This window comes from Nannospalax galili, unplaced genomic scaffold (genome assembly GCF_000622305.1).
Source record: "Nannospalax galili isolate Female #2095 unplaced genomic scaffold, S.galili_v1.0 scaffold106, whole genome shotgun sequence".
Classification (NCBI taxonomy): Eukaryota; Metazoa; Chordata; class Mammalia; order Rodentia; family Spalacidae; genus Nannospalax; species Nannospalax galili.
Window position 1 is genome coordinate 468208 of NW_008354872.1, and position 20054 is coordinate 488261.

General features: G+C 46.1%; 1 protein-coding gene across 1 annotated transcript in view; it reads right to left on the bottom strand.

Annotated features, from left to right (window-relative positions):
- Nucleotides 1-20054, bottom strand: part of Coro2a (coronin 2A) — a 60209-nt gene that overhangs the window by 21970 nt on the left and 18185 nt on the right. Inside the window, exon 2 of the mRNA XM_008851960.3 lies at nt 13987-14187. Coding sequence (XP_008850182.1) covers nt 13987-14187 — 201 coding nt within the window. The remainder of the gene's footprint in view (nt 1-13986; nt 14188-20054) is intronic.

Below are 20054 nucleotides of genomic sequence, written 5' to 3' on the forward strand. Positions count from 1 at the left end.
GAAAAAATGTATCTTCTTCAACCAGAGATTTATTTGTTATTGATGGGTTCATGGAAACATATTTGGAGTAGTGACTAGTTTGTTCTAATTCTTAATTTTTTTTTTTTTTCCGGTCTTTTTGAGACAGGGTCTCCCTGTAGCCCCAGCTGGCCTGGAATTCACTATATAGACCAGGCTGGCCTTGAACTCACAGAGATCTGCCTGCCTCTGCCTCCTGGGTGCTGGGACTAAAGGCATGCATCATCATGCCCAGCTAAAGTTGGCAAAAAAAAAAATTTTTTTTTTTTTTTGAGGGGGAGGAAAGGGTTTATCTTACATCTCCAAGATCACAGCTCATCACTGAGGAAGCCCAAGGCAGGAACTCAGAAAAAAACTTGGAGCACAGACCATGGGGGTATGCTACTTACTGGCTTAAGTTGGCAAATTTTAAAAAGTGAACTTACACTCACCAGCATTGGGAGGCAGAGGCAGGTTGAGGCCAATCTGGTCTACATATCAAGTTTCAGACCAGTCAGTGCTATGAGGTGCCACTCTGTCTCAAAACGAACAAAGAACAACAAACCCATTATAATATGAAAAGAACTATAATACTTCTGAAAGGATAAATCCTTTTAGAATTAGCTAAAAATGTGTTATACAAGTTCAAAGCATTTTCAGAGAGCAGGAATGGCAAGTACACAAGTCAGGCTTTCTAATGCTGTACAGGAGGCAGGCATCACTAATGGATCACAGCACTCTCACATTTGGGGAAGCACAGACTAGAGGAGGGATTCCTTCAGGATCATTGGGGGTAAGAGGCACAGAGCCAGTCTAGAGCCCACGTCTCTGCCCTCCAAGTGTGATGTGAATCTCTCCTGAACTTCCAGTGCTCCAGGGAATGTCAGTCTTTTCTGAGCCAGTGTCCTGACCGCCTTCCTACACACTGCCTTTCCCTTTTCTTGGACCATTTCCTGGGTCAAAGGGCATGACAGTACAGGCTTTTTTGCTACAGGCTCAGTTGCTTTCAGGAGTTTTATCTCTGTTCTCTGGCCCAGAGCCTTGCCCTCATTTCTGCCCTGCAGGATTCTCTGGAAGTGCTAATTGTCAGGCAGGTCTTGGACTGACTTGGGCAAACTGCCCAGAGGCCACTGAACCCACACCCCACCTCCTGAGATGCTGCTTCCAGTTGGGCAAGACCCAAAGCAGAATTTCAGGCCCCATCAGCTCTCTTCCTCCTCAGCCTACAGGGCCTGGATGGGTCTTCTTCTCCCCCACCCTCCACCCCGCACCCCTTCTGCACTAAGACCAGGGCATTAGCAGATATTAGCTAGTCTGAAGCTATTGACTAGGTTGCTAAAAGCCTCTCAGAAAGTGATATTTATAATCAGGAGGCCATTTCCATCTTTCTGTCCATTAGGTCAGTACTCAGCCAGGGACAGGCCTCTGATTTAATGGGATAAGAGCTCAAAGTCGGGGGCCACACAGCTGTACCTTCCGAACCCAGAGCACTCTGGCTGGCTGCAGGTTGGCAGAGGCCTAGCCTCTAAGCCTCCAGGGGGCTGCCCTGAGGCAAATGGACAGGGCTGGAGGTCAGGACTCGCAAGGCACCAGGGGTGGGAGGGGCAACCACAGCTCCCAGCTCCAAGGATGGGAGAGGCTGTGAGGCCATTGTCCCAGGTCTCTGCACTGTCAGGTGCAGGGCTCTTCCTTCCATGTCTAGCTGCTTTAATAGCCCCCAACTGTGGAGACAGATGGAGCTGGGAGGAGGGGTGTAGGGGAACAGCCGGGTCAGCTGACTCCAGCGTCCTGGGTTGAACCTCTGCTACACCACTTACAAAGCTGCGTCTGTGAGCTCATTTCTGGGCCTTGGTTTCCTCTGATGCCACAGTATCAGGTCTGCACTCACGGTGGGTGGAGGTGAAACAGCTCTTGCCTGGGACATAAGGAATGCTTGGTAAACTAGTCTGCAAGATTCATCTGAGCCCAATCCCAAGTATCCCTTTGAAGCTTTGTGCGCTGATGAACAGGGAACCCAGGGTGTCACACACGCTAGGCAAGCTCTGCTACCACTGAGCACACCCATGACACACCCAATTTTAATTGTTGTCTGGTATGTTTTAGGGCCTGGGGATATACTTAGTATGAGCCTAAATTGTTCCAAGTGTGGGAGACGAAACACACACAGAGACACACACACATCCCCCCACATATACATATAGACGTACACACATACAGAAAGACACACAGCACAGACACACATACACACACACAGACACACACATATGGACAGACTCACACACATAGATACATACCAGGTACACATATCACTTCCTACATAGACTTAGAAGGGTCAGTCTGCCTGAGAACCCAGTGAAGTATCCTCTCCTGCCCCTCTGGTCCTTCATAGTCATAGTGTCCAACTGGACCCCTCTGACCTGGTCCCTGCCCAGCAATGATTCAGGGCCTACTCTCTGGGCCTGCCCTTACCGTCTTCCCCTTTGATGCGCCTCACCTAAAGTCCATACCCCCCAAGTGCCCTGGGAGGCTCTGATGCAGGCTAGGCCTAGGCCTGGTCCAGAGCTCCTGTCCCTGTCTGCAGGCCCAGGGCAGTCTCTGCCCAGCCTCCCCAACTCCCCTTGGTACTGCAGCACAGTCCTTGGTTGCCAAGGCTGCTGGGTAGGTTTCGAAACTCAGTCTCTGGCCTCCCTCCGGAAGCTTACAGTGCTTACTGTGCAGGGGGAGGGACCCTGCCTAAGGCCATACTCCTTTAGGGATTTGAGTCACTGCCTGGGCAATGAGCTGGAAGTACCTTCTGGGGACCAGGCACTGTGGCAAGGTGTGGCATCTCCCAAACAGGGCATTCATCCGCACTTGATCAGAGCCTTAGGCTGTGCTGGTTTTTGCTCATCCCTGCTCGGACACTTCTCTGGGCCTGGCCTGGCTGCAATTTCTGGTAATCAGCTAGGAGCTGGTAAATAAATAGCCGAAGCTGAGCATGGACAGGGGGATTGAGAGAGCAGGCGACTCCTTGGTCACACCCAGGTCTGGGCTTCTCACTTGCTGTTCACTGAGCAGACACAGGTACCTCTGGACAAGGGGTAAAATAGACCAGTGTGGGTGAGGCCCCAGCACATGCAGCCACCCTCACCACCATAAAGGGATGGTCTGCAAAGCAGGGTTCAAGGGATGGGACACAGATGGCTTCCTGACCCTTTCTCTACCTTTAGTGCCTGCTCAGAAATACAGGATGTGGCCAGGTGTGGTGGCCCGTACCTGTAATCCCAGCTTTTGGGAGGCTGAAGTGGGAGGACCACAAGTTTGAGTTTAGTCTAGGCTACATAAGGAGATCCTGTCTCAAAGAAAAAAAAATCAGGATACTCAGTTAAATTTAGATTGCAGATACTCAAAAAAGTTTTTTTTTCACTGTTTGAAACAAGACTTCAATATGTAGCCCTGGCTAGCCTGGAACTCATTATATACACCAGGCTAGCCTCTGCCTCCCGAGTCCTGGGGTCAAAGGCATGTGCCACTATCCCCAATAGCAAAAAGTACGTTTTTATAACATAAGTGGGTCTCCAGCAATATTTTAATTACACTGAAAACAATCACTGTAGCTGGGTGCTTGTGGCTCACAATTGTAACCCCAGCATTCTAGAGGGTGAGGTGAGAGGTTTGCCTTGGCTGCAAGGCTACCCTGGGCTACATAGTGAGTTCCAGGCTAGCCTGGGCCATAATGTGAGACCCTGTTTCAACCCCTTTTACCCCTCAAAAACATTGTGGAAAGTTTGATTTTTTTTTAAAGTTGGTTAATTTTTATTGTTGTTACTGCTCCTTTTTAACACAGGGTCTTCCTGTAGCCCCAGCTGGTCTAGAACTCACTATGTAGACTAGGCTGATTGAGAGCTCACAAAGATCCACCTGCCTTTGCCTCCCTGGTGCTGTGATTAAAGGCGTGCACCACCACACCCAGTCTGTTTTTGTTTTTTAAGACAGTCTTCATATGTACCCTAGGCTGGCCTCAAATACCAATCTTCCTGCCCAGCCTCCTGAGTGCTGGGATCACAGGTATGTGCCACCAGGCCTCTCTTGCAGTTTCTTATGAAACTGAATGTGCAGCTGCCTTATGACCCAGCAACTGTCCTGGTTGTACCCCAGAGAAGTAGAGACTGATTTTATCCTCACAAACCCACAGACCTATGTTTATAGCACCTTCGCTCAAATGACCAGATGGCTTGTTTGGTTTTGTTCTCACACAGGGTTTCCCCATGTAGCCCAGGATGACCTCAAACTCATGATCCTTCTGCTTCAGCTTCCTGAGTGCTGGGATTACAGGTATATGCCACTATTTTGGGTTTACCAAGTGACTTTCTGGGAGGTGGAGGCAGGTGCTCCAGATTGGATCCAGAGCCTCATGTGTGCTAGGTAAGGGCTATACCATCAGAGCTACATCCTCGGCTTTTAATGGGTATGAATGGTTAAATAGAATACCACACAGCAGTAAAACGGAACATACTGTTAATACAAGCAACTGAGAGGACAGAAGGTGTGGAAAATGAAGGGGACATGAGGAGAGAGAGAAGCCCCTCACCCTGGGATCTAGTATGCCTTTCCTGCTGGCTGTCAAGAAACTTCAACACAGCTGATAAAGTCCAAATTGCCTGCAGAGATAATGCATTTCCTAAAGACATCTCAAATAAGGATATTAAAAACAACAAATAGAGCTGGAGAGTTGACTCAGCAGTTAAGAGCACTGGCTCTTCTTGCAGAGGACCCAGGTTTGAATCCCAGCACCCACATGGTGGCTAACAATCATCTGTAACTCCAGTTCCAGGGGACCTGACACCCTCTTCTGTCCTCCATGGGCACTGTATGACAATGGGTGCACTTACACATATACAGGTATAACACTCATATACATAAAACAAATAACAACAACAAATAAGCTGGGCATGGTGGTGCAAACCTGTAGCCTCAGCATTCAGGAGGCAGAGGCAGAAGGTTCACTGCAAGTTGGACACTAGCCTGGTCTACAGAGCAGGTTCCAGGCTAGCCATAGTGAGACCCTGTCTCAATACAAAAATCAACCAGTGAACTCTGCTTACTGAGGGCTAAAATGTTTGTAACTGTATTAGCTCCTCTCTCATCTCTAAATCTAAATGATACACCTTATAAAACTCCCTGATAGTTCCATTTCTAAAAGAAAATTCTTCAAGAAAATTATGTATGGGGCTGGAGAGATGGCTCACTCAGCAAGCTCTTAAGCACTTGCTGTTCTTGTGGAGGACCTGGGTTCAGTTCCCAGCACTCACATGGCAACTAGCAACTGTCCCTAACTCTAGTTCCACAAGCAGTGCACTTATAACATGCAGGCAAAACATTCATACATATAAAGAATTACAAATACATGTTTAAAAATTTATTTTATGTCTATGAGTGTTATGCCTGCATGTGTGTAAGTGCACCCACGTCATGCAGTGCTGGCTGAGGAGAGAAGAGGGCCTCGGATCCCTTGGAATTGGAGTTACAGGCAGTTGTTAGCCACCATGTGGGTGCTGGGATTTGAACCTGGGTCTTCTGTAAGAGCAGCCAGTGCTCTTAACTGCTGAGCCATCTCTCCAGCTCCACAAATGAATTTTTAAAAAACAAAGAAAATTAAGTAACCCAGATTATGTATTTTACTTTGAAACTTTCAACTTTAAGCTTTGCTTAGTCTTTAAATCTTGTAAATGACATCTTTTGAGGGATGTAACAGCACAGATCATATATGTAGCCACTATATGAAAAGACATGTGAGGGCAACTCTCTTTGAAAAGCCTGCACATGTGTACTTTGAGACATAATGTCCCTTTTCCTATGTGTCCCTCTGCCTAAATACCTAATAAACTCACTAGCTTTGCTTCCTGCTGACTCATGCTGAAGTTCTTTTCTGGTTGTGGCAGGCTTTCCTTGAATGAAGGCCTGTAAGTGGGAAGAGAACTTCCCCAGGCTGCCTGAGGCTGGGCTGTCTCCCTGTTTCTACTGACCCAACCTGGATACATTTCCAGAGAGCCTTGCTGAGTGAAAAAAGCTAAGTTCCGGCCAGGGATGTACCTCAGACGCACAAAGCCTTGGGCTCAATTCCCAGTGCCAAAGGGAAAAAAAGATGATTTAAGCTCAAAAAGTTACAGTACTGCTGAGTCCTAGTCACATAATCTTAAAATGGCAGCAGTATTGAAATGGAAAACAACTGAGCTATAGTAAGGAATTAGGGAGGAAGTGGGGGCCAAGGAGGGGAAAGGAGAGGTCTGTTAGGGTGCCTGGGTGTCATTAGCAAGGGTGTAATACTGAATTGCAGTACTATTGGGGTGCCTCCATAAAAGGGCATTCAGGACCTTACTATATTATTTCATACAAAAGCTTGTGAATCTGCAACATTAAAATACAAAGCTTAATTACAAATAAAAGAGTGAAAACTGGGAGGCAAGATGGCTCAGAGAATAAAGGTGCTTTACTGCCAAGTCTTGTAGCTTGAGTTTGATCCCCAGGACCCAAGTGGTGGAAGGAGAGGGGCTGTCTGCTAACCTCTACATGTTTCCTGTGGAATGAACACATATGTATGTGTACACACACACACACACACACACACACACACACACACACACAAATAAATAAATGCTAAGAGTGAAATGTCTGTGGTTTATCTCAAGTTTACTCTAGCTGGGCATCCCAGGTGGATGCCGGCAGCTTTGGGGCAGGATGAAATGCAGATGCCCTGGCTGCACCTGGATGTGACTGGCTGCACCTGGATGTGACAGGCTCATTGCTGGCACTCACTGTTGTTTCTGAATTCTTCAGAGCCTGGGTATACAGATGCACTCCTGTAGTCCCAGCACTTAGCAGGGTGTAGTCAGGAGCTCAAGGCCAGCCTGGGCTGACACTGTTTCAAATAATAATAATAATAATAAGCCAGGCGAGGTGGTGCATGCCTGCAGTCCCAGCACTTGGGAGGCAGGAGCAGGTGGCTCTCTGTGAGTTCAAGCCTGGCCTGGTCTACATAGTGAGTTCCAGGCCAGCTGGGGTACAGGGAGACCCTGTCTCAAAAAAAAGACCAAATAGTAATAATAATAATAATAATAAACACAAAGGATTCATAAATCTTATCTAGGAGCAGACTGTGTAGAAAAACTGAGTTTCAGCCCTCAGATGGCTTCCCACTGGACTCAAAAGAGTCTGGATTCCTTGTGACTGAAATGAACTTCAAAGTGTCAGTCTGGCTCCCTATTCAACCTCACCTCCATGTGCTTGCCCAAGAGACAGGCACATAAGTACTAAACCCATTCTCACCTCAGGGCCTTGGCACTTGCTACTGGTTCTGCCTGAACACTCCCTTCGAGCGTAAGTGACTGTTAAAAGGCCTCTCCTAAGGAAGGCCTATGTGAACCTGGCCCTCTCCCCAACCACATCCACCCGTTTGTTTTCTTGGTATCCATTGTAAGTACAGAATTTGAGTAGTAAAAATCTGGAAAATCAAGGGAGGAGGTGTGTGAACATACGGACCCTGGGACCCTATAGGCACCTGGGACCCTTCTCATACCACTCTACAGCAATGGTGTCAGCATGCACAAGACCCATGCAAACTTGGGCAGACAAAAATCCAGCACAGAACTGTGGAAATGAACAACAAGCCCCAATTTTAGTCAAATAATTAGTGGCAGCTGATTACTGCTGGGTGAGGAAGAGCTGATCTTCTTGAGGAGAGAGACTCTAGTTAGGCTGACTAAATCCTGGTGGATGAACTTGCACTGAGGGACATCTAGGGACACTAACTTTACATGATAAGCCTTAACACAAATGACAGAATATATGAACTCCTGTGGGGGTGGGCTATGGGAGGGTGCGGAAGGGGAAGGAGGTATAAAGATGATTTTCTGTATGAAATACACAAAAATTCAACACAAAATTTAAAAAAAAACAAACGAAAAATCTGGAAAATCAATGATTAATTATTTTCCTTTATCCTGCTCCAGGGATCAAACACAGGATCTCATACATTCTACAAATGAGCAACATGCCCAGTCCTAATTAATTCTTAATTAGTTAACACAGTTTATTTGGTAGACAGAAACACCCAGAGCTCGGAAGAAACTTCCAGGCAAATGGATGAGCTTCTGGGCTCCCCCACCTCTGACCTCTAAATCTCCTAACACTGAACTGCAAAGCTTGTTTTGTACTAGTTCTTCAGTTTGAAAAACTTTCATCTGTCTAGAACATGCTGCCCCAGGCCATTTCTCCATGGAGCCTTGTCCCCTTCTCAGATTGCTTATTTGTTTTAGCTGGACAGCTCTTTGAATTGTTCCCCAAACGCTCCACATGTAACTCTGCTGGGTTCTTCCCTTTATCATGTTGAGCGGCGTGAACAATGGTTAGGCAGTCAATGAAAGTCCGTTCTAATAATATTAGGGAGCATGTGGCCAGGGCACAGTGTCCTAAGCAAGGAATATGCAGTGGACTGAGTCTTCTGACAGGAGAATGTTCTGGGCCAGGGGCCTAGGCCTGTAATCCCAGTACATGGGCGGCAGAGGCAGGAGGATGAGTTCAAGGCTCATCTTCAGCTATAGAGTGGCTAACCGTGAACATAGTACATATTTCCATCTTTCATGAATCTTTCAGTAAGGCTCTGTAATTTTTTCCTAAGTCTGGCTTGTTTACGTATAAGCATATAATTCTTAAAAATTCTACTAGAAATGTGTAGTTTTCTGTTTCTCACATGTACAAATACAGTCCATTTTGAATTTGGAATTTTATATTCACTTGTCTTCCATATGCTCTTATTTTTCTAATAATTGATTACATGTACCTACTGTTTTACATTTTTTTATTACATTTATTTATTGTGTGTATGTGGGCACACGTCATGGTACATGTGTATAGGTCAGAGGACACCTTGCAGGAGTAGTTAGTTCTCTCTTTCCACATGTGGGTACTAGGGATCAAACTCAGGTTGTCAGGCTTGGCAGCAGGTGTCTTTACCCACTGAGGCATCGTGGCAGTCAATACAGGCAGGCCATGACTTTTCAAAAGGATGCTCCTAGTCAGGCATGGTGGGGCACACCTTTAGTCCTAGCACTCTGGAAGCAGAGGTAGGCAGGTCTCTGTAGGACTGACGCCAGTCTCCACAGTGAGTTCCAGGGCAGCTGGGGCAGTGGGGAGATCCTGGTCTCAAACAAACAAACAAACAAACAAACAAACTAATGGGTGTGTGTGTGCTCGCAATAGTCCTCTTTGATGTGTCATTCTGGCACTATTTACCTAAGAGATCGAAACTAATAGTGCCCACAATGGACAAGTTGACATCATTGTCCCATGATGTAATGCATCCAGAGGGGTACAGCATCAAGTGTATAATATTCCTGTCAAAACCACAAATGAGTCTAATCATGAGGCAACAGTCTGATAAAGTCAATTTTAGAAAGACTCTAGGAAAGCACTGGCCTCTTTAAAACATTTAAGATCATAAAATAAAGACTAAAAGATATGACAAGTAAATACAACACATGATCCTGAATTGGACTCCCTATCAGATAAGGAAATGGTATTAAGGTTGGGACGATGCACATTAGTTGGGACTGGTTACTGTCATTAATGTTCTGTTATGTTATGTTTCCAGGAAGTGGTTACAGGGTGGTTATGTAAGTGGGGGTTCTAGTTCTTATATCATGACTGAAGTGCAGCATTTAGGGGTGAAGGGTTAAATCTATAACTGTTTCCAAATACACACGCACACACACACACACACACACACACACACACTCACTCACAATACAATTTGGCAAAAGGCTAATGACTGATAAACTAGGTAAAAGGTTAGCAGGAATTCACTGAAGTATACTTGCAAATTTTCTGTTTCAAAATTGAGTTTCAAAAATGTGGTTTTCAACAGTTACACAAATTACCGTCATTTCGAGTGTTATACTTTGGGTCTGGAGTGTCTCTTAAAGATCTGTCTTTGCAATAAAGATCTGTCACTAGGGAGGTGTGGTGTCTTTGGGAGGTAGGGCTTTATAGGAAGTCTTTAGGTTACTTGAGGGTAGGTTCCTGAAGGAGGTTGGGATGAGAACAGATGTGGTGGTTCCAACCTGTAGTCCCAGTACTCCCTCAGGAGGGCAAGGCAGGAGGACCACAAGTTTGAGGCTATACACAATGCCTGGCTTCAAGAAGTGAGTTCTTAGGGCTGGACAGATGGCTCAGATGTTAGGAGTGTTTACTGTTCTTCCAGAGGACCTGTGTTCAGTTCCCAGTACCTACATTAGGTGACTCATAACTGCCTGTAGCTTCTGCTCCAGAAGCTTCCCACTATGGGCACCTTGCACACATGTAGTGAAACTCACATAGGCACATACACACACATAAGTAAAAGTAAATAAATCTTTTAATAAAGAGTTCCTTCCTTCCTTCCTTCCTTCCTTCCTTTCCCTTTCTTTCCTTCCTTCCTTCCTTCCCCTCTCTCTCTCTTTCTCTTTCTCTCTTTCGTTCTTTCGTTCGTTCTTTCTTGATGAGGTCTCATGCAGCCCTAGCTGGTTTCAGTCTCCCTATGTTGCTGAGGAGATCTTTGAACTTAGGATCCTCCTAACTATATCTTCTGAGTGCTGGGATTACAGGTGTGTTCTCTTATGCCCAGTTTATGTGGCACTGGGCAGGGAACCTAGGGCTTTGTGCATGCTAAGCAAGCACTCTACCAACTGAGCTAAATTCCCAGATCAATTCTTATTAAGCAAATGTACTCAGCCAGGTATGGTGGCTCAAGGCACTAATCCTATCACCAAGCTAGGTGGGTTGCTAAGAGTTCCAAGCCAGCCTGGGCCACAGAGTGAGACCTTGTCTAAAAGAAAAAAGGGGGCTGGGGGATGGCTCAGTAGGTAAGAGCACTTGCCTCCAAACCTGACGACCTGAGTTCAATCTTCAGGATCCACAAAGTGGAAAGAGAGAACCAACTCTCACAGGTTGTCTTCGGATCTCTACATGTGACATGGATGCCCATACATACACACATGCACACATAATAAATAAGTAAATGCTATACATTTTTTAAAAAGCCAGGTTTTCCATTTCCTTCCTGTTAGTTCTTTGAAGGGAAATTTTTTTTTGGTCTTTTTGAGACAAGGTCTCCCTGTAGCCCCAGCTGGCTTGGAACTCACAGAGATCCACCTGCCTCTACCTCCCAAGTGCAGGTATCAAAGGTGTGTACCACCACGCCTGGCACTGAAGGGAAATTTTTGTTTTGTTTTAATATTTTGTGTATTATTTTTATTTTATTTTATTTTTGGTCTTTTTGAGACAGGGTCTCCCTGTAGTCCCAGCTGGCCTGGAACTCACTATGTAGACCAGACTGGTCTCGAACTCAGAGATCCGCCTGTCTCTGCCTCCCAAGTGCTGGGATTAAAGGCACGTGCCACTGTGTCTGGTGATTTTAAGGGAAATTTTTATTGCTTGATTGGTTAAATATTTATACAACTATTCAGCCTTTCAATTTCTACTTGAATCAGTAATAGAGGGCTATACTTCTAGGAATCTGGTTATTTCATCAATGTTTTCAGATTTCTTGGTCATGTAAGTGTTCTGTTGGGCTTCACAGCTCCTCTGCTGTGTTGTGTTGGCTGTTTACTCTTGATGCTCCTTGGACCATCTCTCGCTGTTAGTTTTTCCAGTGGCCTCTCAATTTGTCTTTCAGGGTATTTTGTTTGGTTGGTTTCGGGGGGCATTACAAATTCTTTTCTGGGGCTGGAGGGATGGCTCAGAGGTTAAGAGCTTATACTGCTCTTACAAAGGACCCAAGTTCAGTTCCCAGCACCCATTTTGGGTGGATCATAACTCCAGCTCCAGAGGATCTGATGCCCTCTTCTGGCCTCTAAAGGTGCACCTATGTTCATCTGCACAGACCCACTTCCCTGACATACATGTAAATCAAAAAATAATAAATATTTTCTAATTCATCTTTGTATTTTCTTGATTGCTGTTTTTGCTTTTTCTTCTCGAGATTTCTTTGAGCTTACTCCACTTGTTTTTTATCGTTTTCTAACTTCTTATGTTGAATACTATACTCTTCCCTTGTGGGATTATTCCCCTGCATGCCCTAAATCTTGTGATATATCTTATTATCACTGAGTTTCAAATATTTTAAATTTTCTGCTGGGCGTGGTGGCACATGCCTTTAATCCCAGCACTTGGGAGGCAGAGGTAGGCAGATCTCTGTGAGGTTGAGGCCAGTTTGGTCTACATAGCGAGTTCCAGGTCAGCTGGGGCTACAGGGAGACCCTGTCTCAAAAAGATTAAAAAAAAATAAGCCAGGCGTGGTGGTGCACGCCTTTATTCCCAGCACTCAGGAGGCAGAGACAGGCAGATCTCTGTGAGTTCAAGGTCAGCCTGGTCTACATAGTGAGTTCCAGGCCAGCTGGGGCTACAGGGAGACCCTGTCTCAAAAAGACAAAAAATAAAATAAAATACAATTTTCCATTTTGCAGGGTCTGAAGATGCAGCTCAGTGGTAAAGTACTTGTGTAGCATGCACGAGTCCCCAGGTTTAACCTCTAGCAATAAAATCAACTAAGTTAACTGGGGTCAGGGAAATGGATCAGTGGGTAAATCACTCCCTGTACAAGCTGAACATACCTCAGTTCAATCCCTAGAGCCCAGGTAAAAATCTGGATGCCTGGCACACATCTGTAATCCCAGCACTCTACCCAGAGACAGTATGTGGAGGGTGAAAAATCAGCCAGAAGCTCAAGAGGCATCAAGTTTGGAGTAAAATGTAAAGTGGCAGGAACAGTAAGAGAGACCCTGCCTCACAGCAAGGCGGAAAGCAAGAACTGACTCCTGAAAGTTGTCCTCTGACACACACATGCACATGCACACACACACACACACACACACACACACACGCACGCACATTTAAACAATAAACAAAAAAATAAGTAAAGCTCCATTTTTATTTCCCTTTTGGCCTATAAATCATTTAGAAATCTGTTTTTAAATTTCCAAGAGAGCTGAGTTTAGCACGGCACGTATCTGTAATTCCAGCACTCAGGAGGTGGACTTAGGGTGGTGAGGCAGTCAAGGCTAGTCTTGGCTACATAGTTGGAAACCAGTATTACTAAGAGTCCCTGCCACAAACAAACAAACACAAACAAGAATTCAAATGAGGGAGATATAAGGACTTATTTAACTTATCTGCTGTTACTAGTTTCTAAGCCAGTCGTTCTGTGAACAGAACCTCTAGCTGCGTTTAGGGTTTGGACTGCAAGTCCTTTGGGAGTGTAGGTCTGCCACTTGCCCTATCAGCTGATTCATGATCGCCAGTCTTGACTTCCTAGCTCTCTGATCTTAGTCTGTGGTTGGGCTTCACAGGCTGCTATGAGCAGCCTGGGAGTGCCCAGCCTGGTCATGTGTTCTGCCTGCGGCAGGCTTAGCACTGGTATCCTGCAAAAATCTACCACTAGAGCGATCTATGTAAAGCTGTCACTTTGAAGGGTCACAGACATTGAATAACAGTAATGGTATATGGTCCAACCTGTGCTCTCACTGTTGGCCCCAAAGATAAGCCTGTTCTCTCTTCTGTCTATTGCTAACTTCTCCACAGTAGATGCTGGACCAACCTTCGCTTCCATTGTTTGATTTTTTTGTTTTCCCCCAGCAAAGGGAGGTGGCATTGGAGATGTCCCCAGTTCCATGTGAACCCAGCACTGCACTAACAATTCTATTTCATTCAGGAGAGAATAAATTTAGAGCATTGCTCTGCAAAAAGGAAAAAAAGTTTCTAGAAGTAGCCAGGCTAGCTGCTGAAAGCTCGGCTGGCTGATGGTTTTTCCCAAGATTCAAAGAAGTCAACTGACTGGTGTGAGGTTACACAATTAGGAAAAGGCAGGGCCAGGCTGTCAATCACATCTGAATCAGAGACGGGGCTCCTCTTGTTTTTCCTTCTGTCCTGTTGGCCTCCAGAGACTTGTTTTGGCCTGGGGCTCACCAGGGTCCTTACCTGGTGCAGGGGGATTACGAGGAAGGCCCCCCCGCCGGCACATTCAGTGACAACAGCAATGAAGTAGGGGTTTACAGCACAGAAGTGGTTGTCGTGGACACTGCGGGTGATGGGCACCGAGTCGTAGCAGTTCTCTTTGCTGGCTGGCTTGCCAAAGACGTGGCGGAACTTGGAGCTTCGGTACTGGGGGTGCCATGACATCTGCAGGAGATAAATGGGACCAAAGGTGTGAGGCTTGATGCCTCACCATGGGGCATGTGGAGACCTCATCTTGAGACTGTCAAAGGGCACAAGTGGAACAGTGGCCAGATTTTGCCATTTTTGGGGGTTGTTTATTTGGTTTCTTTGTTGTTTTATTTTAAGACAAAGTCCCACTATGTAGATCAGGCTGTCCTGGAACTTACTATGTAGCCCGGGATAGCCTTGAACTCATGATTCTTCTGTGTTAACCTCTTGAGTGCTGATTACAGGTATCTGCCACCATGCTTGGTGATGGTGGTCAACATTATATAGTCAGTGACCTACTATGGACAACCAAGTGAACAGGCTGTAATTGTGGCAATTTCCGTGCCCTGGTGAGATAAGGGGAGACTGCCTGCTGGTACATTTAGGCTTTCCATTTTTTCAAGGATGAACCCCCAAAGGCAGAGAAACCAGAGAATTTTCCACATCTCCCACCCACAATCCACGTCACCAGATGGTCCTCCTAACTAAGTGGGATCCAGGGCCAGTCAATCTGATTTCCAGTTCCAGCTCTGTCTTACCCACTGGATGGGCAAATGACTTAACTCTTGGAGTCTCACTTTTCTCCTCTGCAAAATGGGTTAATAAAAGTATCTGTCTTGAGTTGAGCATGGTGGCACATGCCTTTAATTCCAGCACTCTGGAGGCAGAAGCAGGCTGATCTCTGTGAGATCGAGGTCACCTTGGTCTACATTATTTAGTTCCAGGCAGCTGGAGCTACAGGGAGACCCTATCTCCCTGTAAAAAAAAAAAAAAAAAAAAAAAAAAAAAAAAAAAAAGTATCTGTCTCATTGACTTCTTGTGTCTCCCTCTGAAAGGGAACTGTTCAGATCCCTGATGATGAAGCCACCTGGTGACACAGCAACCTGACCACCAATGGCCATCTGCCCCATCCCAGGCCCACCCCAGCCCCAGCTCTACCACTAAGGCTCTGCCAGATCTTCACAAAGAGAGAGCAGTCACAGAAATGGAGGAGGGTGGGACCAAGTAAGGTCAGCCTCTCTGTGCATAGCACAGACACAACGGTGCATATAGGTGAAGCCTATGTGTCCATGGGCACACCTGTGCATGAGCCCTTTGTTCATCAGAGAGTTCCTGAGTGCCTGGCACTGTCCCAGGTATGTGTTTGAGAACTCTGTGTTCAGGGACCCTGCATGCATGGATTTGATACCTCAGCAATTCAAGATCAGCAGCTTACTTTCTCCACAAGCAGGCACTTGCCAGGACAGGATGGGCGGAGCCCACACGCCCCTACAGCCACCTTCTCAGTGTGGCACAGGGACAGCCTCCATTCCAACTGCTGCCATCCCCTGTGTCCCAGTGGCTTGACGTCACCAAATTAGGCTCGAGGGCTGGGAATTCCCCATCCCTAAAAGGCTTTAGTCATCTCTGGGTTTAACACACTTGGAGTTTACTTCCCAGGGCTCACCAGCAGAATAGCTCAGGGCTGTCCCATCCCTTACAACTCACCTGAGAGGAAAATAGGGAGCACTGACCCCATTTGACAATTGAAAATGGAGGTGTGGAGAAAGTGTCTTGACTGAAATTGTGCTGGTATGAGCAGGCTACACACACACACACACTCACACACACACACTCACACATACCTGTGTGGGTGTTGTTGCTGGTGGGGAGTGTGGGTGTAATCCACAGATTGTTCTGCTCCTCTCAAAGGCCCTACCTCTTCACCCAGTCCTAACCACACTGCAGGGTAGCTGAAACTGAACCCAAGCCCAGAGGGGCACAAATTACCTAATGGAGTTTTTACTGTTCTACTGTGCATGGCTTTGGAGTAAGGAGGACATTACCTGATCCAGTCTGAGGACAGGTGGGCCAGGCTGGAGTCTGGTACTGCTAGCCACCTTCCTCATCTGTTATCTGAAGTTTTTCTTTTGTTTCTTCCTCTTAAAATTTGACCTTGTGGGCACAGAGGCTGCTCCCTGTACGTGCCTTGTGGGAGGGTCTGAACCACCACCCTCTATTATAGTCTGGTTAATACAGAGAGATTAGGACCATAAGATAGCTGGGTGTGGTAGCCTAAGCCTTATAGTCCCAGCACTTGGGAGGTGGAGGCATGAGGATCAGGAATTCAAGGCCAGTCTAAGCTACATAGTGAGTTCAAGGCCAGCCTGAGCTATATAAGGCCCTGTCTCAAAACAAAACAAAACAAAAATTTTATAGAGCCACAAGATACCCAAATACTTGGAAAAAGAAAAAAATTACTGTTACCAAAAAAAAAAAAAAAAAGAACACTCTAATTTTAGCTAGAATGAAGAATTCAAGGCCAGTCTGAGGTACATAGCAAGTTCAAAGCCAGCCTGGACTATTCAGCTAGACCCTGTTTGAGAAAACCAAACCAAACCACTCACCACTCTACTTGAAATAATCTGCAAAGACCAAGAGTTAACACAATAAACCCTGATTAGGGGGCACCCCTCCCATTGACTACAGTCCTTGGCTAACTGTTGTCCATCAAAGCTCGTCCTGATCCTGACCTTGGCCTCATCCTTGGTCATCTTGGACATCTCTCTGTGGAGGGCTCTCTGTGGTTGCTGATTCTCTCCTTCCCTCTAACCTGTAGAGGCAGGGCCTCTCTTACTGTTTCTGTCACTCCGCACACTCCAGGAGAGCTGACCTCAGAGTTTCTGGATGATTCTCCTGTCTTTGCCCTGCATCTCAGCAGAGAAGTGCTGGGATTGTGCTACAGAATCTGGCTTTTTATGTGGGTTCTAGGCATTGAATACAGGTGTCAGGCTCACATGGCAAGCTTTTGCATTCAAGATCAGCTGCTTGAGCCATTTGCCAACCCCTGGAAATTTTTTAAAAATTTTATTTATTATTTTTATTTATGTGTCTAAGTGTATTGCCCAAATGCATGCAAGTGCACCTGTGTTGTGCAATGCCCACGGAGGTCAGACGAGGGCATTGGATCCCCTGGAACTGGAGTTATGGATGGTTGTTAGCTGGGAACTGAACCCGGGTCCTGTACAAGAGCCATCAGTGCTCTTAACCCTTGAGCCATCTCTCCAGCCCTAGAAATCTCTCTCTCTCTTGTTCTCTCTTTTTAAAAATATTTTATTTATTATTTTTAACTTATATGTATGAGTGTATTGCCTGCATGTGTGTAAGTGCATCCGTGTTGTGCAATGCCCATGGAGGTGGACTTACGGATGGTTGTTAGCCACGATGTGGGTGCTGGGAATTGAACCCGGGTCCTCTGCAAGAGCAGTCAGTGCTCTTAACCGCTGAGCCATCTCTCCGGCCCCTCTCTCTCTTCTTAAAATAAACCTAGGATCTCTATCAAGGGCCACGCTTAATGTGGCAGGACAACTAGTGATGGTGGGGGGAGCCAATCAGGGAAGAGTCCTGTGTGAAGCCAAGACCACTACTGTGCACCTGAGCCTCTGCTGCCCCAGCCCAGACCACGACTGTGCACCTGGGCCTCTGCTGCCCCAGCCCAGACCACTACTGCGCACCTGAGCCTCTGCTGCCCCAGCCCAGACCACTACTGTGCACCTGGGCCGCTACTGCCCCAGCCCTTTCCATGGCAGCTTCTCTTCTCACTAGGCAAAGAAGAAACCACAGCTGCCGGCTCCTTCTCCCAGTCAGTTTTTCTAACACATGGTCTGTCAATCTGAGGCCAGGCCCTGGCTGGAAACCACAACTTCTAGGCATGAGGCACCTTTTAATTTTGCCTTCTACAGATCAGCAAGGTATCAAGTGTCAGAGACAGACCCAGTCAACTAGGCCCTTGTTAGATTTTTTTACTACTTCAAAGCAAGAAGAGGCCCTGCAGTTGCACAGGAGATTGACCAACTGCCCCAGGCTGCCAGGGACCACAGAAGACTCCCTGGACAAGGTATGTTAGTGCTTAAGCCCAGAGCTGACTCTGTTAATCCTAGCTACTCAGGAGCTGAAACAGGAGGATCTCAAGTTCAAGGCCAGCCTGAGGAATTTAGTAAGATTCTACTTCAAAATGAAAAATGAAAAAAGAATCTGGGTATGGTGGTTCAGCACCTGTGACCCTGACATTAGGGAGGCTGACGTAGGAGGATTGCCACAATTTGGTGGTTAGCCAGGACAACATGGTAAGTTCCTGTCTCAGAAAACAAAGAGAATTTACTAGAAGGAGTTGAGGATATAGCTGAGGGGTGGGCACTTACCTACATGTGCAAGGCCCTAGGTTTAATTTCTAGAACTGGAAGAAAACAAACAAACAAAACCCCTAAACCCTGAGGATGTCTCAGGCAGATAAGGACAAGCTGGTCACTCTACCACAGGCGACAACTATGTCTGTAGATGCCCTGACAATTTGCCTGTAAAAGAGAAAGCTATGGAAATAATGGAACCTAACATCCCGAATCAGTGACTAGAACATTCCAAAGCAGAAAGCTCCAGAAGGTTTGTAAAGAGAGGTGACTATGATTTCATTTAGTTACCAATCTCTCTCTGGTGCTGGTTCAGATCTTAATGCTGTGCCCAAGCCCTATTCTGGGAGCAGGAATGGAGGCAAGGGAAGAACAGTTGGTCACTGCTCTTCGAGGTAACGCTTCTCCTGGAAATGTCAAGTGTGGGGAGGGCTGTGGTGGTTTGTTGGGGCTGGCTAATACCGACAGCAGTGGCTGACAACTCAGAACTTTAGAACTGACTGAATCCCACTACTGGCTGGGCATGGATGCTCAAGCCTATAATCTCAGCACTTGGAAGCCTGAGGCAAGAGGATCACAAGTTCAAGACCTGCCAGGGCTACAGAATCACCTCCTCTCAAAAAGTACAAAGCAAAAAAATATACCCTAGCATCCCCTCAGGTCCTCAGGGGATCCTATGTGCTTTTAGTGGTAAAAGAAGAGAAATTTGTAATGGATATGACATGGTGGTTCTCAGAAGAGTCCCCCAAAAGCATCATCACCAGGGAAGTTTGCCAAAATTGTAAATTCTTAGACTCCACCCCACCCCAACAGAATGTGACACCTCAGGGTACAGGACAGAACAAGCTGTTTTTTAAAAAAAATTTTTTTTAATTTATTTATTATTTTTACTTTATGTGTATGCATGTATTGCCTGCCTGTAGGTAAGTGCACCCATGTCATGCAATGCCAACGGAGGTCAGAAGAGGCTGTCGGATCCCCTGGGACTGGAGTTATGGACAGTTGTTAGCTGCTATGTAGGTGCTGGGATTCGAACCCTGGTCTCCTGCAAGAATAACCAGTGTTCTTAACTACTGAGCCAACTCTCCAACCCCTATGATGGAGGGATTAGACAATGCGAGAGATAAATAATACCTAGCTAGTTTTAAAAACCAGAGGGAACCATATTAGTCCAACAACCTACTGACAAATTATACATACAAGATCAAGAAATATATGTCTAGGTGAGGTTTATCTGAGAATAATTGATCTTTGCTCAAGATTTACCTACATGACATACAGTAATTAAAAGTACCAGACTGGTGGAACTAACCTTCTTGGATGTTTAATAGACATACTTTAAGACACATAATAATTTGGTCAGAGGGACATAAAGGACACTTTTTGCTCCTTGCCCTCCTAGGTTGACTGGTTCCAGGGGACTATGAGCATCTCCCAAAATGTCCTTTAATTGTGGTAGGTCACCTGTCCGCTTGATCAAGAAGGCCAAGGAGACCCCACAAGATGGACATGGACCAGTGTACAGTTTACAAAGAGGAGGGTCAATACAGAGGAAACATTTCCTCCATGCTTCCACTTGATCAAGAAGGCCAAGGAGACCCCACAAGACGGACATGGACCAGTGTCCAGTTTACAAAGAGGAGGGTCAATACAGAGGAAACATTTCCTCCATGCTTC